The sequence below is a fragment of the Plecotus auritus genome (genome assembly GCF_963455305.1).
Source record: "Plecotus auritus genome assembly, chromosome: 2".
NCBI classification, from domain to species: Eukaryota; Metazoa; Chordata; class Mammalia; order Chiroptera; family Vespertilionidae; genus Plecotus; species Plecotus auritus.
The window spans coordinates 188,155,676-188,179,888 of NC_137771.1; the positions used below are offsets into that span (position 1 = coordinate 188,155,676).

Sequence of the window (24,213 nt, forward strand, 5' to 3'; positions counted from 1 at the left end):
TGGCCATGGTGCCCAAGGCCGATTTCCAGGAGGCCGGCAGTGCCAGTCTGTCAGTGCCTGGCCCGTTCTCTGGAGATTGGACCTGCAGGAATATTGAGTAGTGAGTGGCTGCTGCTGGGCTGGTGGACCACTGGGATGGGTGGCCAGCTGAGCAGCACTCCCACTGTAGGAGTGCAATGACCACCAGAGGGCAGCTCCTGCACTGAGCATCTGCCTCCTGGTAGTCAATGCACGTCATACCGACTGGTTGACTGGTCCTTCGGTTGCTTAGGCTTTTATATATGTAGATATGGTCTAATTTGTATAGGAAACACCTTCTGCAGTTAACAGTGCCAGTGAGTATGCTTTCCTGATTCGCCATTACCTCTACAATGGTGCAGTCAAAAAGTACATTGGCATTTGTTTCTCAGCTGCATGTGCACTGCTGCACTGACCTGGTCCTTACGTGTGAGAATAAGCACCTTCCTCCTGTCAGGAAGACTGTGGGCATTCCCTCAATATATTTTCAACTGTTTGACTGGCTATGATTAAAAGTACATGTATTTTGGGGGGTAGTCAAATGAATACTTCTGTAGGTATTTCATAAAAAATATTTTATTAACTGTTCTCTCAGCTGTTATATTCTACCAAATATTGTTTTTCATTCCCTGAGAAAAAATGTTAAAATGTCCTGTTATAATTATGAATTTTCAAATAAACTTTGCAAATCTCTTTTTTAAAAAAAAGTAGCTTCAAACAATACACTTTTTAAAAGACAAACTAATCTACAAATTATTAAATCAATGGACACATCCCACAAATAAAAAAAATCTGCAAATTTACTAATCATGTTATATATAAATTATTACATCTTTATGGAAAAAGTTATATTAAGGAAAAAAGTTATTCAAGGTAAGCTTTCAGCATTCTTTAGTATTGAACATTTAAGTGTTCTAAATAAAATGACAATGAAGGTATGAAAATTTCATAAGAATGCATAAGTAACTACTAATGCTTGCATACCAGTAATGTTCTTTGCCTGTTAATTTCACAAGTTTGTAACATCCAACAGTTCACCTTAAAATGGAATGATTTAGTGGTTCCAAATGGCCACCCAAAACTATTATGACTTTCCTATTGCAAAGAGTTGAAGTCCCCAATAGTTCTTTCTGTATGCATGAAGTTGTTACAATATCTGAATTTGACCAGAATTAATAGATAACCCCTTTAAAAAAAAAAGCCAATTTAAGTTTGAATCAAAAATTTAAAATGATGTAGTTTTATATACATGCAATGCTATAATGTATAAGTCTAACAATATATCAGACAAGTGTCCAAAAGTCAAGAATAACTGACTCATTGGTTCATTCAATATGTATTGAAGGCTTACTATTACTAAGTACACACATCAAGTTATTGGAAAACCTGAGGCTTGAAAATAACCTGAAAAACTATAAGACCAAACAGTTATAACATGGGAAAGGAAGAAAAGTTTTAATATGACTAATTATCCTGAAGAAATCTTGCCAGGGGAATGCATGTTCCTTTGCCAACAATATCTATATTTGCCAACAATATCTATAAACTCCATTAGTTATTACTGGGAGAGACTCATCCTCCAAAAAAACTAAGCAACAGGTGTTAAAGCTACAGTATGAGACACAAAACAATTGGTATTTAACTCAGATTTAATGTTGGTTCAATTTTTGCCATTCTGTTGGCCTCTTTAAAATAATAAAGGGATTGTTATACATCTAAATATACATGCTCAGAGTAACAAAGTAATACCTAGTATTGCTTTTGTTTTGCTTGAGTTGTTTTTTTAATTTATTTTTGAAGATTTGGTCCTAGAAAATTTAATAACCATCAAAACAGTTTTACTATTTGCTAAAGATCTGCCAAAGAATCTTCTAAACACAGTCAATAATATTGCAATATCTATGAATGCTGTCAGATGAGCACTAGACTTATGGCATTATCACTTCAGAAGGTATATAAATATCTAAACACTGTAGCACACCTGAAACTAATATAGTATGGTACATCTACTGTAATTGGAAATAAAACTTTTGTTAGAAAAGCTTGGCACCCTAAAAAAAAAAAAAAAAATGTTACGTGGCACAATTACCACCAAGAAATGCCACATTATTAAAAAAAGTTTCATACTACGTATGCATATATAAAACTAGAGGCCCAGTGCATGAAACTTGTGCAAGGGTGCAGTCCCTAGGCCTGGCTAGCAATCGAAGCACAAGCATCTGGGGTGGAAAAGGCAGGTCCCAGCTGACCTCTCGGCCCTGGGCAACACCTGGGCCCCCAGGCCCCCGTGCACCCTCTTCCACCTGAGTCACGGTACCTGAGTCCCCATGCGGAGATGCAGTGAGCGTGGCCGGATGCTGCGGCCCAGGGCGCAGCATGAAATCCGGGGGGGGGCAGCATGCTCTCTCCCAGCCTGGCCCCTGCGGTCCCGGCGGCTGTGGCCTGGCTCACCCAGAAGAGGCCGCACATGTGCAGAGTGGGCTCCTTGCAGGCGCCCGGCACCTGAGCACAGGGGCTTTGCTGGCGCACAAGCCCTGGTGTCCCGGGGGAGGGTAGCAGAAGTGAGAGTGAGCTCGGTAGACACACCGCATTCTCACTGCAACTCCGACCCATCACCCCCACCCCCGGGTAGCCAGTGAGAGGTCACAGCACGTCACCGACGCCCGCCATGTTCTGTATCACCCCCTGGTGGTCAGCGTACGTCATAGCAAGCGGTAGAACTCCCGGTCAAACGACTGCCCGAGGGGACAATTTGCATATTAGGCTTTTATTATATAGGGTATTTCAAATATTTTCCCAAATACCTTACACAATATAAAGCTAACAATTGAGGATGATATAAAAACGTGAATAGTTATACCCAGCACAAATTATAATTTAACCCACATATCAAGTTTTAAAATCTCTAGTAGCCACATTAAGATAAAAACAGGTAAAAATTTTATAATTTAATCCAACGTATCCAAAATATTTCAACATGTAATCAGTATTTTAAAATTATGATACGTATGATTTTTTTCATACTAAGTCTCTGAAATCTAGTATGGATTGTACAGCTAAAGCACACCTCAACTCAGAACTACAATGTTCACTAATGACTGATTACTATTATCGTGTTGCATTCGTTTCCCTTATGCGCAGGCACACCATTTCTCTTCACTAATACTAGCAGCGGATATTTTAGCAGCTGACTGCCACGTCATTAGTCTTGTGCTGACTTATTTGGTGTGCGCAACAGGAAATATTTTGCTTTTGGAGAACAAGAAAAATAGGTTTATTTGCATTACGCTTATTAATTTGTGCAGTTATTCAATGTCTGGTAAGTTAATGTTCAAGAAAAAATAATTTTGTTAAAATGTTCTATTATTTTAACGATTACTCATTTATTTCAGCCCTTTGTATTCAGCATGTCTCTATCAAAATAAACCTACGTTTCTATGAAAATTGAAGCTTTTGTTTTTTTGTGGCCCACATCAACTTAAACCTTATTTATTTGGCCCATGTTAGCCTTTGAGTGTGACATGCTTGTTGTGAAGAGTAGATTAAAAAAAAAAAGTTTTTATTGATTCCAGAGAGGAAGGAATAGGGAGAGATAGAAACATCAATGAGAGAGAATCATCAATCAGCTGCTTCCTGCATGCCTTCTCCTGGGGATTGAGCCCAAAACCTGGGCATGTGCTCTGACCAGGAACTGAACTGTGACCTCCTGGTTCATATGTCAATGCTCAACCACTGAACCACAGTGATGTGGCTAAAAAGTAGATTTTTGTAAAGTGAAGACATAGCTCAAATCATTTTTTCAGGAATCCTCACAATTCAGTCCTCCTGACTTCCACTGTATTAATTAGTAATTTATAATCTATATATGTAAAAGCCCAGAGACCAGAGGGCTGAACGATCAGAATGACCGGAAACACCGGTGGCTATGATGTGCACTGCGGTAGACAACCAGTCTGATCCAGGGCCCCAATCGGCCCCCTCTCCCCCTGGCTGGCCCGGCCCCCAACACCCCAATTGGGGGTGGGGTCAGCTGGCCAACTGCCCATGGCCCCTCCCTCCCACCAGCCGGGCCCAATGGGCCCCCATTGGGGTGAGCCAGCCAGACCCCAGCCGTGCACAAATTCATGCACTGTGCCTCTGGTTAAAAATAATTGGATAAACCATGTAATACTTGTACTTCCAAAAAAAACATACTGAAGTGATGACAGACATCAGGCTCTCTAGAGTCTGAGAGATCAGGCTGAATCTTGAATCAGCCTCCTATTAATTTTATGGACCTACATTCACTTATAGCAGGGGTCCTCAAACTACGGCCAACGGGCCACGTGCAACCCGCCGAGGAGAGGACATTTATCCGGCCTGCCGGGTGCCGCTGCCTGTCCTGTTTAGCAGCCGACTCGTCCCGGGCCTGCAGTGCGCATAGGAACTTGTTCATTGTTTTTTTTTAAAACTATAGTCCGGCCCTCCAACGGTCTGAGGGACAGTGAACTGGCCCCCTGTTAAAAAGTTTGAGGACCCCTGACTTATAGCCTCAGTTTCCTTAATTGATAACATGATCTCCCCTTCATTGTGAATAAAAGGACTGAGATAAATTCATGTAAAGTACCTGAACCATCTGATAGTTTGCATGCTCAATAAATAATAGGTGTTATTGTTGTTAGAGCTAGATGTGAACAGAACCTAGCAGATTCCACCACTCCAACAGTCTTATACTGCAAATGAAAAGAATCAAGGTCTCACAACCAGCCAGTACAAGAATTAGGGGTCAGACATGGAAGATGGAAGGCATATTGCTCTTCCCACTAAACAAACAAACAAACAAACAACAACAAAAAAACACAACAAAAACTAGTTTGCTACATCTTTAACATTGCGGTAGAGAACTCACTTCTGGAGTTGTTATCCAGTCACATGTCTGCCCTGTATTCACAACTGAAATGTAAGCTCACTACTCTAAAATTTCCTTTGAAGAACTAATATTATGCTCAACAAGGCAATTGGAAGTGAGAAGCCCTAGAGTTAAATCTCACTTCAGCTATAGTGTTACCTTGGACAAGTTAATCATGTCAGTTTCCTAAAATGTAAAATGGGGATACCACATACCTCATGGGATCCTTGAGAGAAAATCAGGAAATACATGTGTAAGTGCATAGAATATCTAGTCCAGCCGTGGGCAAACTACGGCCCGCGGGCCGGATCCGACCCGTTTAGCTGTTCTATCTGGCCCACAGAGCCGAAAGAGCGGAGGGTTCTCTTGCTCTCCCCTCCGCTCCTTGACTTTGAATTTATATTAGTTCACACAAACACTCCATCCATGCTTTTGTTCCGGCCCTCCGGTCCAGTTTAAGAACCCATTGTGACCCTCGAGTCAAAAAGTTTGCCCACCCCTGATCTAGTCAGTAACAGTCACTCATAGAAAACTATTACCTAAATCACAGAAAGCACACAAATATGGTATTGGAAATATGCTGCTGCAAAAAAGTAAAAATATGGAAAAAAGCATGCTTTCCGTAAGTAAATAAAGCCAAGGCCTTGGCAATATATCTCTAGATAGTTTTATTAACTTTTTTCAGAGTTTTCATAATCGTGCTGTTCTTATAATATAAAAACAAAACTACAGGAAAAGTATTTAAATTTAATTTTTAAAAATTGCTAGTTGGCCTATTCATTTAGTTAAGTCTTAGTTCTTTTACATTTTTATAACAATCACATTTTAAACATCTGAAACTATCTTTAAAATACCTGGAATTGTATGTTTTTAATTTAAGTGTCTCTAGTATTATTGACAGCCACCACTTTTTCATCAACTAATCTCCACAAAGAAATCAACACTAACGTATACTAACTTTGAAATCATTACACTCTGAGAATACAACTCCTTCACTATTACTCCATAGGTCATCATCATTAGTGATGCTAAACCTGTATAACTTAATTATTATCAAATTTCATTTTAATATTAAATTAAGCTAAGTTAAGATTTTGAAAATATACTTTAAAATTTGTTTTGTAGTCAATTATATAGTCAAAGAAGAAGTCACAAAACTCTAGAAGTATTTAGTTCTATTTTCTATAGAGAAGGCCTAATATTGCATTCAACCATCTTAGAGATTTACACATTTCCTTGGAACACCATGGAAACTTTCCTCTATACCAGCCAGAAATTGAGTGACTTTCAACTTACATTTAAAATTATATCCTGCCCATAGTTAGGCAAGTTTCAATGTTATTACAAAGCTTAATATCAGGTACACCAGTTAAAAAGCATTTTAATGACCCCAAATAGGCCCAAGGTTTTTGGGGGCAGGAGGGTAAGGGAAATGTTCTAAAATAAGATTGTGGTAACGGTTACACAACGCTGTAAATACTCTTAACAATCATAGATTGTAAATTCTAACTCACAGCTTTAAAAAAAAAAAAAAAGGCATCTTAAATGGCTAGTAGTATAAACACTAAAATGCCATGCTCCAGGTAGAAAAGGCTATAAAAGCAAATTTCCATATAAAAATGACATCTCCTATCAAGCGCTTAGTTAACATATCTCCCATTTGTTCCGATCCCCATAGATTTATAAGGCTGCAAACAAAATATCAAGTCTTTATCTCTAACTATAGATCTACTGTTAATTTATAATAAGACACAGCCCTGACAAGGTAGCTCAGTTGCTTAGTGCATCCTCCAGATACCTCAAGGTTTCAGGTTCCACCTCTGCTCAGGGCACATATAAGAAGCAACCAATGAATGAGTAAATAAGTGGGATAACAAATCGATGATTCTCTCTCTCCCTCCCTCAAAAAAATAAAAAATAAAAAAGATACAGAACATGCTATCATTTGCATAAATATTTTTTTTTTGCGGGGGGAGGGAGGATATCCTAATTTTTTGTCAAATCTTTAGATACTCACTGGTTCCAATAATTTGTGAAATGAAGTTTCGGTTCCTGGAGGAAACCTTTAATCAAAGTCTACAGAGCACTGCTTCAAGGCAGAATGATATTACTACTAATCCCATGACTGAAATTCTTCACTGGCAATTCACATCTAATCCTCAACCAAGGATATTTTTTTTATTGATTTTCAGACAGAGTGGAAAGAGGGGAGAGAGGGGGGGAAGGATAGAGAGAAAAAGAGAGAAACATCAATTGGTTGCCTCCTGCAAGAGCCCAGACCAGTCAGGGAACCCACAACCCAGGTACACGCCCTAGACCAGGAATCAAAACGTTGACCCTTTGGACCGCGGGCCCATGCTCTAACCACTGAGCAAACTAGCCAGGGCCACTGGCAATTCACATTTAGATCCAAGTGTGTGTCTGTGCATATGGACGGAAGGGGAGAAAAGGGAAAATCAATCAACTATACATTGAAAAACACAACTGAAAGAAAAAATACACCAAAAATGTTAGCTGTTATTCTCAAGGCAATTTCTGATCAGTTTCCTAAATTCCCTAACTAACCATGCATTATTTAAATTAGAAAAAAATACTTTAAATTGCTGCTACACTAAATGAAAGAAGCCATACTCAAAATGCTATAAGGTGTATGATTCTACAAATAGGACATTCTGAAAAATGCAAAACTATGGGAACAGAAAACAACCTAAGAGAGAAGTTGACTACAAAGGGGAATAAAGGAAATTTTGGGGATGGTGAAACTATTCTATCGCTTCATCCTGGTGATGGTTACACAATTGTGAGCATTTATCAAAGCTCATAAAATTGTGTTTCAAAAAAGGTGAATTTTACTATATTCAAATTAATCTAAATTTACATAGTTAAAAATAAAAAAGTGCTTGTGTGTTAAGCCAATTTTTCGAAGTAGGAGAAAAAAATATTGGGGACCCTGAGCTCTTTCAATCCCTTCGTTTTACACAAAAGAAAACAGACGCAGAGAGGTAGGTCTGTTCAGGGTCCATTCCTAAATAATGGTAAGCTGAAGTACAGACCTAAGAATTCCCATCTATTTAACTTCAAATCCAGGATGTCCTTCTACTTCACCATTCTCTCTTCTAGAGTTTTTTTTAGACCAAATTTCCACAAAATGCATGTACCAGTGGATTATGGCAAGAGTAAAATTCAAATGTTCAAATGCAATTATTTTAGTACATAAAAACGTGGCTAGGGAGTCCTTCCCAACCTTTGCCAAAGAACCACTTCTTTGTTAGGTAACACCGAGTAACTGAATCAAAGTCTAAGTAGAATCTAGCAGATAGGTGGTTAAGGATCAATAATAGGTACCTTCAGAGTTCCAAAATAGGGACATTTGACTTATTGTGACTATACTGAGAAGCCAAAGTAAGACTGTAAACAGTCTTTATTAAAACTTTCAATGAGGATCATTAATGAGTTGTAGAAAAAAGAAATGAAGGCTATCTTGTGTAGCAATCAACATAAAGTATACTTAGCCAAAAAGCAATGTTCTACCATCTACATGCTGCAAAATAATTTAAGACAAAATAGTCCTTTTCAGTATGACCAAAAAATAAGCATGCCTCCATTACACAAGAATCTGTGTAATCAAATAGTGAGAAATTAAACTTTTCCATGGGTGAGGGAGTATTGAGGCAAAGCTTACCAACCTTATTTACCCTTGACAGAAAAAGTATGGTAAGCCCATTCTTTGTGCATTGTGCCTGCACTCATTCACAGAGGCAACCTCTAGGTTTCAATAAGAACACAAGTCAATGAAGTATCTACTCAAATTTTACTTAGGTCCCTTTGTCTGACACTAAAGTTTGTTTCTTCACTGATTGGTTTAAGAAAGAGAGGAAAACATCAATTCGTTATTCCATTTATTTACGCATTCGTAGGTTGGTTCTTGTATATGCCCTGACCCAGGATGGAACCAGCAACCCTGGCAAGTTTGGGAGGACCCTCAACCCAACTTAGCTACCCAGCCCGGGCCTGTCTGACACCAAGTGTTAAACCTAGACTGCTAATATAACTAGTCATGCATTAAAATTTCTTCCCATCACACCATTTTTACTTTGTTGATCACCTAAGGCGATTTAAAGTTGTCAAAAGCATAGGGAGATCCTTTAGACGCCAACTGTGATTTCCCACTATGCTATTACAGGTGACAGTTAAAACCAAATCTACATAGCTAATCAGTAAACCAGGAAAGGAGAAAAAAAAAAAAAATTCCGTGGGATAAAAGGGTCGCTGAAATGAAACGTGGTGAGAGTAAGTCCTGCGTATGCACCATACTCCTGTATTAGGAGAAGGCCCCTTCATAAAAATAGCCAGAGCTCTCAAACATTTGAGATGCTGGCTTAGTGAGACTGACTGACAGACAACAGCTGGGGAGATTTTGTATTGATCTTGTAACATCTTGGCATACTTTGGGAGAAAGGGAGATTCGGGGGGAGACCGTTACAATGGCAGAACTAAACTGCAAGGATTTCATTTTCAGCTACGTGACCCCCTACACTCGAAGCCCCTACTAAGTTCTTCTACTCTCGAATTCCTCTTCCGTTTCCCAGCTCTAATCCCGCAGTAATGAATCTCCTTCCTCCCAATGGAAACAAACAAAAAAACCCTCGTGGGGGGGAAAAAAACCCACAAAACTCAACACCTTCCAAAACCACTGGGTACTGCCATAAAGAAAATGGTCACTTCCCTACCTGTTTCCCATTTCACATTTTAAATCATACTTTAAAGCCGGGAAGTCTCGCCTTTTCTTCCTTACTAGAGGGGCTCAGGCGCCGCCCAATTTCCCAGGCCGCAAAAAAAAAAAGATTTCAGCCCGCCACATTTCAAGCTATTCTAGTTTTCTCTCTTCGATTCTAACCCTCAAATTGAGTACTCGCTTCTCCTTCAGACACTCAAGTTTATTAGCCCCAAATCCTAGGACAAAGGTGAATTCCTAAGATTCCGCGACGCGCCCCCCCGAAAGGGTGGGGAGGGGTCGGCGCGGCCGGCGCGGCGCTCCCGCTCAGCCCGTCCGAGGGGCGGGAGAGCGGCTGTGACCACACAATCCCACCACCTCCTCTCAGACTCCCCCACCTCGCGGCGCTCGGGCCTGCTCCCTCCCAGGGAGCTCCCGCCGCCCGGCAGAGACTCGGCTCCTCCTCACCGGCCGGCCGAGGCCCGCACTAGCATCCAAGAAAAAGGTTCACGAGGAGGAAAACGCAAGCCGTGTCCGACGTTTGTTTCAAAACATAACGGAGCCCGGACCCCGAGACCGTTAAACCGCGGGTGGAGGGGGGAGAAGCAAGGAACCCCGTGGCCTTGGGCGTTTGTCTGGCCACCCTTGTCGACTCCAAACCTCATTCTCCGGTACCACCAAGCCTCCCCCAAACCTGCCCCAGCCGCCAGAAGACCCGACAAAGCTGCAGGAGGGTACCTTGTAGAAAGCCCCGTTGGAGCCGCGAACCTCCACCGTCAGCTCCGCCATGTTGGAACCGCAAAGGCCGCTGGGAAGAGATTCTAGAAACTTTCCAACCAGCGGGGAGGCGGGGGAGGGGCGTGCAGGAGGCGGGGGGAGGGGCGGGGAAATAGGGCGGGGACTGGAATACCCCGCCCCACACCCCTGGGGTCTCACCGCGCTGCCCCGACTCTCCCCGTGAGATCCCTCGACTCCTTACATCACCCGTCCAGGGCTCTGCGCGCCGCCGCCCACGCCCGGTTTTCCTCCCGGAACAATCGCCGACCTTTGTTGACCCGCCCATGCGTCCCCGCCCCCCGCTCCCGCGGGTCGCCCACCCCAGCCAGTCCCTCCCTGCAGCCCCGGGAAATGAGCTACCGGGACGCCGCCTGCCCCTTTCATCTTGGTCCCACTACTCTCTCTAATCTTGCCCCACAACTTGTGTGCAAGTGCTGGTAGCCTGGAGCAGTTTGCCTCACCGAGGGAAGAGCGACACTGGGCGCTCCACTTGCCCACTGACACAAACTTTCGAGGGGAGAAGAAAGCCTAAAAATGCACATACTATGTGCTCCAAATTCTTTCGCCTATCTCTTAAAAAAAAAAAAAAAAAAAAAAAAAAAAAAGTCGGTGGGCTGCTCCTGAGTCAGATTCCCCAGTTCCATACCTGCACAGTTCGGCCCAGCCCTCTCCCCACGTGCTAGCACTTGAGCTGTGTAAAACTTACTTTCAGTTCAAGTTAGATGTGTCCACAACCTGCCCCAGCACTAGGGTTAATAGCCATTGTTGGAAGTAGTCAGAAACTTTTCAGAGAGCGGGGACCACGTTTCCCCCTGCCGCAATGCTTTGGGGACGTCCACAAATAGGGTCCAAGCAGAATCAACTGGTTAGGCTTGTCTACCAGAACCTACACCAATACTGTAAGCATTATGATGGAGCTACTTGGAATAGTTTAACAATTTAAAAACTTCCAAAACGAGATCTTTAGAACTAATACTAGGGCTCTTTTATGTGTATGTTGTATTGTCATTTTGACAGAAAATTTCTAAAAAGGATGCTTTCCTGGCCCTCTATACTCTCAAGGAAATGCCCACTGGCCCAGTCTTTCTGGGGGGATAAGAGGGTGCTCCTAAAAAAAATATGTACCTAATATTTGATCAACACTTCTAATCTCCAAAAGTTCTGAAAGAAAATGGTGGCTGCAAAAGTGCTCAATATTGTATTGCTATATACAGAATGTTTTTAAAAATGTTGGTCATGGTGAAGAAAGCAATCAAATTAAATACCATCCTATTATGATCCTTCAGAATTATAATGTTCTAGTTTGCTTTTTCCCCCAACAGCCTTATTGAGATATAATTCACATACCATACAATTGATCTATTTAAACTGTAAATTCCAATAAGACTAAAATGAAGCAAGAGCATATCCTTGGGTAAGGATTAATAATAAAAGTCTCAGGGAAACTGAAGCAATTCGTACAAATTCTGTTCAGTTTCTGTTCTCCTTGGAAGGTATATGTAACATTGGCAACATAGTCCTTTCTGTACATTATCTGTCCTAGGCGGCTGGAAAGGCACTAGGTGTGCTACGGGTGGGGTTGGTCTGGATCTGGGTTCAGCAACCTTGGTACTTGGGTTCTGGCCAGGAAAGAATTCAGAGCCAAGACCCAAACTATAAGAGAACATTTATTTGGTAAATCACAGAAGTAGAAGAAGTAATTCCTAGAAGAAATGGGCTTAGGAAACCAGTTATAGAAATAAAGGGCCCTTGGAGCTTGGGAGTGAGGAATGTAATGGTAATGGAGGGATGGGGGGGCGGGGGGCGGATGGAGGGAAAGGGATGGACCTGCTCCCGGGAGGGAGGGCGCACTGGGTTCTCTGTCCTAAGGGTTTTAAGGATGGAGATTTTAGGGAAGGTCTCAGGGGAAGCTTTATTTTTATTATTTTTATTGATTTCAGAGAGGAAGGGAGAGGGAGAGAGAGAGAGAAACATCAATGATGAGAATCATTGATAAGCTGCCTCCTGCACGCCCCCTACTGGGGATTGAGCCCACAACCTGGGCCTGTGCCCTTGACAGGAATCAAACCCGGTACCCTTCAGTCCTCAGGCTGATGCTCTGTCCACTGAGCCAAACCGGCTAGGGCCCAGGGGAAGATCTTAATAGAACATTCAGCAGCTTTCCACATGTATCCTTTCAGGATCTAGGTCTCCATTGATTGATTCGTCAGCACCAGGGCAGTGGGTCATTAGTCAATGCAGCTGGTCCTGAGGTCAGTCATGGGGTCTCTCGACTGATTTTGCTGTTTTTCCAGGCCTAGAGCTGAAATGCAACTGAGCCTAGATGTTATCTCTAGGGAGGAAAGGTCAGGGGGTCCAAACCTCATGACCAAGGTCAACCCTGGGGGGAGGACCCATCCTACAATTGTCCTCTGCTAGGCACCTGGGGCTTTCCACCCTGGTGACCTTCTGTACCTGGCCCATCATCCTTGCTCTGCTCATGTCTGCCTAACTGCCTACCACATACCAAGGTCTGGATTTATCATTTAGGTTTTCAAAACTAAACAATAAGTGTGAAACTGCTAAGGGATAAATAATACAATTTATAAAGAAAAGCAAGGAAATAGCAGTTACTTCCTGGGATGGGAAAAAGAAAGTTTTCCAGCTAGCAGGGATATTAAAATAGTTTCTAAGACACTGATAATATTTTATATATTAAGCTAATGGGTGTTCATTCTATTATTATTATTATTCTTGTCTAGACTGCCTAATTTTTATATGCTTTTTGAGTACATGTTATACCTTAAAATTTTTTAAGATTATTTGCAAACTTTAAAAAAAAATCAACATTTTCAATTTTACTATAAAATTCTTTGTATTTTGGATTAACTGCTTTTGCTAATTTTGACTATTTCTAGGAGGCATTTTGAAAGATGACTGCAGATGATATATACTTTGTAGTATGTTTTAAATATATTTGGGATAAGTAAAGTTACTTTGAAACACAGATGAAAATTAATAGTGTTTTCTCCAAATTACAATATAAAGGAAATTTCAAAGGCAAAAAGATGGAAATAAATAACTTTAAAAAATTGTACTGTCCAATATTCTCGAGTTATTAAGACAGGAGAAAGAATTGATTTTATAAAACATATTTTTAAACAGGCCATATCATTTCAAAATGATATGAAACGTGCATCAAAGAAAATTATTCTAAAGCTCTGTAAAGCACAGCATTACCACAGTTCTGGTCAATTGTGATAAGAGGAAGTGGCGAGGAGACTATAATCTGCCTGTGAATTTGATTAAAATTGTTTTGCTTTGAATCTATACTTGGTGATATTGAGAGGAAGATAGTTCTGTATAAAGAGCATTAAATCAGGTAGATGCAATTGGGCAAATATGGGAAAGAAGACATCTGCTCTAATTGAGGGTAGATTGAACTCTTTGTTCTTAGATTTGTTTTTCTTTTGTTTTTCATTTTGTTCCTCATAAAGAAACTAACGATTTTTTTAAAAGGAGTTTCAGTAATAATACTAATGACACACTGCTGCAAAGAAACCATAAGTTCCCTGGCCAGTGTGGCTCGGTTGAGTGTTGTCCCATCCACCAAAGGTCACCAATTTGATTCCCAGTCAGGTCACAGATTGTGGGTTTTGTCCCCAACTGGAAACTGGTTTACGTTTCTCTCACACATCAATTTCTCTCTCTCTCCCTCTCTCCCTCTCTCCCTCTCTCCCCCTCTTCCTTCTTCTCTCCATAAAAAATTACTGAAAATGTATTTTTAAAAAATTAAAAGAAAAGAAAAACCATAAGAGCAGGAGATGACAAGGAGGGTGCATTGGATTCAATCCACTGAAAAAAAGCTAGGTTCTTATCCATAAATAAGGTTTATTTTCCTCTGCTAGGTATTATTAGATATATTGGTAAACCAAATACATATTTGTAAGGAGAGTAAGATTTTTGAAAAGTGTAGTGTGATTTCAAATATAACTGATACTTATAAAAATGGTTTTTCGCTCATTCATCAATTAAACATTTCTGGAATATACACAACATATTAAGTATTTCCTAAATGCTCAGTACATAAAGAGCACAAAAAGTCATGGTCAATATTTTTAAACCTCAAATTCTGTAGATGGGTATATGTTGAGTAAAAATTTAAAAATTATATGAATTCCCCATCTTCTCCCAGGAAGTGAAGTGTGGGAGAAAAGGGAGATAATGCTTGGATCCTCAATTTCCTTTGAATTCCCCAATTTACTAATTAAATTGTGCATAAGCTTTAGTGTCAAGATAGTAACCATAAAACTTATTCACAAATCATATTGTTTGTTTAAATGAAAATTGGCTTGGCATTCATCATGAGAAAGACCAAATTATATCTGACTTCACTTAGGAAACCTTGAGAATTTGAAAAAAATTATTAATGCACCCAAGCAGTCTTGATATTTTATTATAAATTTTCTTATAGATTTGTTTTACTTCCTTTTCTGATCCTGCCTTGTAAATTCCTTTTCTACCAAGGCCAGAAAATAGACATATTTTTTGCTTCTTTAAGTAAGGAGTCCCTTCTTAGGGAAAGGCTGTCTTTGGTAAGATGACATCTTTGGAGAATAATATGTAACTAACAACAACTCAACATGTGTGATAACTCTGAAGTTTATCTTCTTGATGATCTTCATTCAAAGACACTGGTTTTCTAGGCAAATATATCATGGAGGCATTTTAATGATATTGTTTCATTGTTATTATTATTATTGCATTTTCTATGCAAAATGTTCATATTTATGTGGGGTTTTTTTAAGTAAAGCAAAATGGGGTTTATTGAAGATATATTCCAAACGAGGGGTGGGCCAGTTGAGAGAGAGTGAGAGAGAGAGAGAGTATGTCTGGGTTGCTTATATGGCAAATGAGGATAAAATTCATTTTTTAAGTAATAATACTCAGTAATGAAAATGAACTTCAGTAAAATGGAGAAAAAGCTCTAGCTTTGACTTTTCCTTCATTCTACAAGGATTTATTAGACCTTTACTGTTTTCCTAGGCACATGTGGGATATAATGGTGAGAAAAAATCCTTGTTCTCTAAGATCTTTCATTTTATCAGACAATGAAGGTGACTGAACCAGCAATTACAATAAATGGGGAAAAGGTTCCAGATGGGGAAAACGACTTGGTTCTTTTAGAGCCCAGAACAGAGTATCTATATATATAAAACCCTAATATGCAAATAGACTGAATGGCGGAACAACCGAAAAACTGGATGCTATGACATGCGCTGACCACCAGGGGGTGCGCGTGGGACATGGCAGGCATCAGCCGCGGTGGGATGGTGGAGCAGGTGAGCGGGGGCGCTAGACCAAGGGGGATGCCAGTCGCTGTCATCGGGGCAAGCCTCTGGTGGTTACTGAAAATTCTTTGCTCCTGTGTGCCGCAGTCCTGCCCAGCGCTCGCACCGGCTTCTGGCACCGAAGCCGCTGCTTGCATCTGCTGCCAGTGCCTGGTGCCGGCCCAAATTGCTTGGCGCCATCCACAAGTGTGAGCAGTGGCTGCTGGCCCCGATCGCCCCAGAGGCCTGCTCCACCTCCCCCTGCTCCTAAGAGGCAATCATGGCTGGCAGCACATGGGAGCGACAGTGGTGGGAACGGGGCTGCCAGCAGAGAGGGGACCAGGGGCTGTGATGGGAGGGGCCGGGCGGGGGCGCAGAGGATGGGTCAAGCCCCGCCCCTTGTGCCCACCACATCCTCGCAGCCCACAGTTCTTTTCAAGGTGCACAAATTCGTGCACTGGGCCCCTAGTCTATATAATAAAAGCCTAAGCGACCATTACTGCGGAACGACCAGAGCGATCGGTTGCTATGATGCACACTGACCACCAGGGGGCAGACACTCAATGCAGGAGCTGCCCCCTGGTGGTCAGTACGCTCCCACAGGGGGAGCACTGCTCAGCCAGAAGCTGGACTCACAGCTGGCGAGTACAGCAGCGTTGGCGGGAGCCTCTCCTGCCTCCGTGGCAGTGCTAAGGAGCAGTGAGCAAGCAGGCAGTAAGGAGTGAGGGCTCCCCGACTGGAATAGGATGCAGGCCGGGCTGAGGGACCCGCCTATCCCCCACCAGTGCACGAATTTGGTGCACTGGGCCTCTAGTCATAACATAATCACACAGGAGGGCAATGCACTATTTCCTGGAGGAAGTGAGGTTTAAATGAGATTTTACAATAAGAAATTACACTATGCATCTATAGTAGGGATATATGGAAATTATAATGATAATTCTTAAAGATATATCCATAAACTTTCATAAGCTTCACATTTGACAGGTAATTAACTTTATAAACTAATTTATAAACAAATGATCATTAAGCAGGCAAATCCAGCCCCACTTTAAAGAAGAGGAAACATGTTAAAGATGGTAAGGTATAACTGAGATTCTAATCCAGCCGTGGGCAAACTACGGCCCACCGGCCGGATCCGGCCCGTTCGACTGTTCTATCCGGCCCGCGGAGCCGAAAGAGCAGAGGGTTCTCTTGCTCTCCCCTCCGCTCCTTTACTTTGAATTTATATTAGTTCACACAAACACTCCATCCATGCTATTGTTCCGGCCCTCCAGTCCAGTTTAAGAACCCATTGTGGACTTCGAGTCAAAAAGTTTGCCCACCCCTGTTCTAATCCCTTGAATCAGTGTATATCAAGTTTAGGCATATTAAAAAAAAAAGGGGGGGGGGTAAATATATAATTGTTGAAATAAAAAGTTTAAGCCTTTCTTGCATGTTAATTTAAAATCAAGAGAAACAAGCATGTAATTTGTTCAGTATCCAGGAAATCTCAAAGCATACTGAATAGGACAATGAAAAAGTATAGACTCATTTCACCATCACTAATCAACTATATTATTTTTCTGAGATAAAAAGCAAGTGATTTTTGGCATTGCTAAGGAATCCTGTATTTCAGTTATTTTAAGAATACATTTATAAAGTCACTTGTATGAGTGCCCCTGAAGGAAAATGAATTTTTAAAAAATGGGTTGAAACTACACAATTCTGGCCAAGTTGTCTAAAATCTCTGCTGGAACCCACCACACAGGATTATAGTGAGAAAAAGAAATATAACAGTGTGCTTTGTAAACTCCTAAAGGCTGTTTAAGTTTACTCTCCTACAACTTTCTCCTGCTTGCTGCGGGCTGGGACTAGTGCCTTATAAATAATAAAGTAATAAAGGAATATCTTCCCTACTGAATTATTTCCAGTCATATAACAATTGGATACTGTTGGGTAGGGAAGGGAGTTAGTTGCTCTGTCATAATTATTCTCTCCATGATCAGCTCTGCTTTTATCTCTTCTACATTTTATTTTTTAAAATATATTTTTATTGATTTCAGAGAGGAAGGGAGAGGGAGAGATAGAACCGTCAATGATGAGAGAGAATCATTGATTGGCTGCCTTCTGCATGCCCTTGACTGAGGATTGAGCCTGCAGCCCAGGCATATGCCCGACTGGGAATCGAACTGTGACCTCCTGGTTCATGGGTCAATGCTCAACCACTGAGCCACACCGACTAGGCTATATTTTTCTTATTCCTTCTTATTTCATTGTATTTTATTTAATTTAAAAAATTCTGGAATTTACCAACAAAATTTAGTTGATGACTCATATGGGTCATGGCCTGCAGTTTGGAAAACACTGAGGTTGTTAGGTTGCTAATAATATTCTTTATTTATCTATGATAACATGCCTTCTATGCTTTCACTTTTTGGATCCACAAAAGTTATAAAATGACTAATCTAAGGCAATCATTTTGTATAAGGCAGAAATTGTTTGATAGGAATAAAAATAAAGCTACAGGCTTCTAGAGAGAATAATCCAGTGTCCTAAATGTGAACTAGGCAAAGTTAACTAGAGAACTGTGGGAACAAGAATGATGAAAAATATTGTCCCTAGGAGCAGGGAAAACAAAGTGGCATTAAATGAAACAGAACAGAGCAGGAGACAGAGAGAGAGAAAGTGGTTGGTTCAAGGCATTTTAGATGAGGGATCAGCTAAGTCAACCTTGGGTACCCTAGTATCAGGGCCTACCCATCTGACCTAGGAGGCCCTAGGCCTGCTGTTTCTCTGACTCAGTAGTAACATACATAACATGCACATGTTGCAGAAATTTAGGAACAATGATATGTATGAAAGATATGATAATCAGGCACAGATAAAATGTTGAATGTCCTTGACATTTGTATGAAGACATTACATGAATTCCAATGGGATTAATCAAGGAAAGCTATTTTTTTTTTTTTATATTGGCAAAAATGAAAGCTTTTGGAAGACAAGGAAATAGTCTAGCTAGAGTAGCTGCACCTCCTCTTTTCACCACAAGTTTCACTTTGTGCTGGACACCTTCCGTTTGGTTCTCTAAGTCCTCTTTCCCCTCTTCTCCAGCTTTCTCCATGCCCTGGGAGACTGACTGCACAGACCACACGAGCAGGCTTTTTTGCCTTCTAGCTTTGATGGATGCCATCTATAGAGAGCCTTCTCAGGAGATGGTAGGAGGGCAGAGAGCCATAGGAGCTGGTTCCACTATCTGACATCTGTTTGCATCTATTGACTGAAGATCGAAGTTACCTGTCAGATGACCCTCTTCTTATTAACAGTGTCTTTTTAAAACTCTTCTCACCCAGCTGGCATGGCTCAGTGGTTGAGTGTCAACCTATGAACCAGGAGGTCACGGTTCGATTCCGTGGTCAGGGCACATGCCCAGGTTGTGGGCTCAATCCCCAGTGTGGGGCGTGCTCCTAGGAGGCAGCTGATCAATGATTCATTCACCATTGATGTTTCTATCTCTCTCTCCCTCTTCCTTCCTCTCTGAAATCAATAAAAATATATTTTAAAAAATAAAACTCTCAAGTTATCCAATTTGAGTATGCCACCTATTTCCTGCCAGTTCCTAAGTGTCAGAGCCCTTTAGAACTCTGCTGTTTTTGACCCTAAAAATTTTAAAAATAAATAAGGTAAAATATCTAAGATAACCATAATGTAGTTTTCTTAATACAAGGAAGTAATATTTACTGTTTTCTTGTATTTCTCCATTTGTATTGGAAAAGGAAAAAAAGAAAGGAGGGAGAGGAGAAAAGAAAGAAGGATGAAAATGGGAAATTAATAGTAAAATAGGAGACAAAGGAAATTAAAACCAATCAAACAGGCAGCAGGTTATAGTTGTTCAAGACTGAGCTTCTGAAGTCACAAATCCTGGGTTGAACCACACAACCACTTACTAATTGTGTGGCACTAAAAAAGGTTACTTTTCTGCATCTTTATATTGTTGAAAATAACATTTCCTACATCATAATACTGTTCTAAGGATTAAAACAAAAACACGTATAAATTCCTGGCAAATTTAGGTCCTCACTAATTTTACTTATTTCTTTTTTCCTTTCTACTATTAAAACAACATGTAACTATTTTGTGTGTATTTTCATTGACAGTGGATTAATTTAGAATTAAAAGAGAATCAAAACCTACTCTTCCTTTTTTTCTTTTTTTAAATTAAATGTATTGGGGTGACAATGGTTAATAGGATCACATAGGTTTCAGGTGCAGATTTATATGTTGCAAGATCTGTATATTGCACTGCGTGCCCACCACCAAAAGTCAAATCATCTTCTGTCACCATATATTCAGTCTCCTTCACCCCCAGCCCCCCACCCCCTTCCCTCTGGCAACCACCGCATGGCTGTTTATTTCCATGAGTTTCAGTTTTATACCTCACATATGAATGAAATCATGTGGTTCTTAGCTTTTTCTTCCTGACTTATTTCACTTAGCATAATATTCTCAAGGTCCATCACGTTGTTGCAAATGGCAGTATTTCATCTTTTCTTGCGGGCTGAGTAGTATTTCCTTGTACATATGTACCACATCTTTATCCAGTCCTCTATGGAAGGACACTTTGGTTGCCTCCATGTCTTGGCCACCGAAAAAACCTACTCTTTCTGACACCTAACACCACAGCAAAATTAATCATTCTAACCTGCCCTAATGCGCCTATGTTGCATAAATTCAGAGTTTTAGGCATGAATTCAAGATTTTCAATATCAATTTTCATAAATCATAAAATAGAACTTCTGGTTTGAGAAGATAAAAACAAAAGTCAACTTAATAAAAATATAGAGAATTCCAAAAAACGTGTCAACTATTCTTGGATGACTATTTGATTTTACCAAGAAACTTTTATTTCTTTAAAATATATATTTTATTGATTTTTTACAGAGAGGAAGGGAGAGGGATAGAGAGTTAGAAACAAACATTGATCAGCTGCCCCCTGCACACCCCCTACTGGGGATGTGCCTGCAACCAAAGTACATGCCCTTGACCGGAATCGAACCTGGGACCCTTCAGTCTGCAGGCGGACGCTCTATCCACTGAGCCAAATCAGTCAGGGCTACCAGGAAACTTTTAGAAGAATCATGTGTAAAAGAATCAAGAGCATTTTGATTCACTTTAAAATATTTCCTTAGTTCCAGGAAAATGTGATTTTAAAATGTGGAATGCTTAACTGGCAAGTATTAACATTTAAAAAATAACAATATTAAATACCAAGAATATTGATTGCTTTATTCTAATAATTAAGAATTCATTCTTCACCAGTGTTATTTTGACTTTTTCTTTTTTGTAGTTAAATAAATTAAGAAAAAACCACATACATGCAATGTACAAAGGAAATATGTGTTATATAGGTATATATAATATATTTTAACATATATTATATAAATATATACAAGAATATATTTCAGAATCCAAGATTAGCAGAATGAAAGTTGAATGAATGTATGTCAGAATTTACCTTAATATGTGCAATAGTTCTCTATAGCATAACTTATTGTATTCAATAGGAATATAGCTATGGTTGTTATGGGTGAGTACTTAGAAATTTGTGTTTTCTTCAGTATAACTGACAAACTACAAGGTATATACAGCATTCTGAAAACTTCATTGTACCATCCAAAATCAAATGCAAGTGAAATGTATCCTGTAGCAGAAAAAAATCTTCAAGTATAAATTTAAGAACATTTAAAAATAAAAGCTGATTGAAACCATACCATGAATGGTACAGTGTTTCATGTACATATCTGAAAGACATTTGAAAAATATGTATGTGCTCATAAATAAAAATCAGTGCCTTCTATGTGTGGAACAACACAAGCCACCTTTTTGATAATGGAAAATATTAAATAAAATATATGAGTCACCCTTGTAAGAAGGGAATCAATTTTTAATTAAAGGGAGATTTTGAAGCAGTCACTTGGCCTCTTGGTTTATTCCGCTCCAAATCAGTAAATGCCCCTGCTCTGGAATATTAACAATACCTTGTTCAGCAAATTAGCTGAACTAGTGGGCTAAGACTCAAAGCCCCAATTCAGATTGTATTTTGATGTACTCTCATTTCCTTCACAGATTTCTTCCTCCTGTCATCTGACATCCAAGTTATGAAAAGCTAAAAGGTCTCTCAAATGTGAGATACAGAAATCAAACTCTAACTCCTATTCTTTTTTTTTTAAATATATTTTTATTGATATTTTACAGAGAGGAAGGGAGAGGGATAGAGAGTTAGAAACATCGATGAGAGAGAAACATCGATCAGCTGCCTCCTGCACACCTCCTGCTGGGGATGTGCCTGCAACCAAAGTACATGCCCTTGACCGGAATCGAACCTGGGACCTTTCAGTCCGCAGGCCCGCTCTATCCACTGAGCCAAACCGGTTTCGGCTAACTCCTATTCTTGGTTTACTTTAAGTTTTGTGATTTGTGCTTTAGATAACTTTTTAAAAACATAAAACAGCCCTAGCTGGTTTGGCTCGGTGGATAGAGCGTCGGCCTGCAGACTGAAGGATCTGGGTTTGATTCCAGTCAAGGGCACATGCTCGAGTTACAGGCTTGATCCCCAGTAGGGGGCGTGCAGGAGGCAAGCCAATCAATGATTCTCTCTCATCAGTGATGTTTCTCTTTCTCCCTTTCCCTTCCTCTCTGAAATTAATAAAAATATATTTAAAAAAATAAAACATGACTAGTATTAAAGATAAAAATAGTGTAGATATTGCAATATTACCTATTACTAAATTCTGTTTTTATTTGTTTATTTTGTCCCTTTTTTCCATTTAGGTCTTTTTCTCTCGTAGCCATTAAAAATAAAAAACAAACAAAACAAATACATTTCAATGTCACCTATATTGTTTGAGACAGCAATTCTCTGTTAAATTTTTCTGCTGTGGCTTTTGAATTAAGCTTAAAGGTGCTTCAGCTGGTTTTTTTAATTCAATGAACAGAAGTTGAATGTAAGCTCCATAGCAAGAGGAAATTTTGTTTTGTTCACTGATATATTTCAAATACAGTACCCATACACTGTAGAAGTTTAGTAAATATTTGTTGACTATCATAGTTTTTGTTGTAACAAAAATAAAACAAAACAAAAATATTTACATTTGAAAGAAAAGTCTTTCCTCCCATAATCCTGATTCCCCAAAGTAACTACTGTTGGGAGTGTGTGTCCTTGTACACATATTCCTAAGTATATCTACTTTTTTTTAGTTCTTAGTGAGGGTACATACTTTATATGTTAATAGGCCAGTGGTCGGCAAACCGCGGCTCGCGAGCCACATGCGGCTCACGAGCCGTGGTTTGCCACTCTGTTCCAGGCATCCTCAAACTACGGCCTGCGGGCCACATGCGGCCCGCCGAGGACATTTATCCGGCCCGCCGGGTGCTGCTGCCTGTCCTGCTTAGCAGCCGACTCGTCTCGGGCGCGCAATGCGCATAGGAATTTGTTCATAGTTTTTTTTTAAAACTATAGCCCGGTCCTCCAACGGTCTGAGGGACAGTGAACTGGCCCCCTGTTTAAAAAGTTTGAGGACCCCTGCAACTAATGAGTTTGCCGACCACTGTCATATACTACCCTTTACCTCTTTGCACACAATATGCCACAATTGCCTAATCCTCACAGCTTCCAACTACACGGTAACATTTAGTCTAGTCCAGTGGTTGGCAAACTCATTAGTCAACAGAGCGGCAAACCGCGGCTCGTGACCACTGTAATAGGCTATTTGTATTCTTATTCTGTTTATATACTTTGCCCTTTTTCCCCTCATAGGACACATGTGAAATATAATGAGCTTCTGCACTACTGCTGTATGGCATCAGCTATAATTCATTCCTGTCTTCAGTAATTGCATTGATATTTTAAGATCTTTTGGCAAATTGTCACATCCTGAAATTTCCAGAAATCTAATTCTGATTTGTTTACTAAAATACTAGAGACCCAGTGCATGAAATTCGTGCATGGGTAGGGTCCCTAGGCCTGGCTGGCGATCAGGGCCGATAGGGGCCTTCTGACTGCTGGCCAGGGCCTTCCGACTGCTGGCCAGGGCCTTCCTTCATTTTGTGCCGCCCCCTGGTGGTCAGCGCACATCATAGCAAGTGATCAAACTCCCAGTCTCCCGGTCGAACTCCCAAGGGGACAATTTGCATATTAACCTTTTATATAAATAGATTATGTGAGCTTTGGAAACTTACTCAACATCTTCATGCCTCATATGTCTTGACTATAAAATGGAGCAGCTAAGGGGTTAGTGATGAATATTTGGCAAACCTTGGTCATTGAAATGAATAATGAATGGAATCTCTCCCTTTGATGATCTAGTCCCATGCTACCACCAAGCAGGAATCAAATAAATTGCATATGCTGTAAAATTAAAAGAATAGAATAGTCATTTATTTTTATATGTAATTAATACAATCATTTAAAATTCACACTTCAAAAACTTGAAAAATAATGAAACACTATGTTATCATACAATTAAAAT

The 24,213-nt window shown here is 40.3% G+C and overlaps 1 protein-coding gene across 6 annotated transcripts in view; it reads right to left on the bottom strand.

The window, feature by feature from the left end:
- The window catches only part of FXR1 (FMR1 autosomal homolog 1), a 73,847-nt gene extending 63,402 nt beyond the window's left edge, over positions 1–10,445 (bottom strand). For all 6 annotated transcript variants that reach the window (XM_080651696.1, XM_080651691.1, XM_080651695.1 and 3 more), the window contains exon 1: positions 10,359–10,445. In XM_080651696.1, the coding sequence (XP_080507822.1) occupies positions 10,359–10,409 (51 nt within the window). In that variant the 5' untranslated portion in view covers positions 10,410–10,445. The remainder of the gene's footprint in view (positions 1–10,358) is intronic.
- Positions 10,446–24,213: the final 13,768 nt, after the last annotated feature.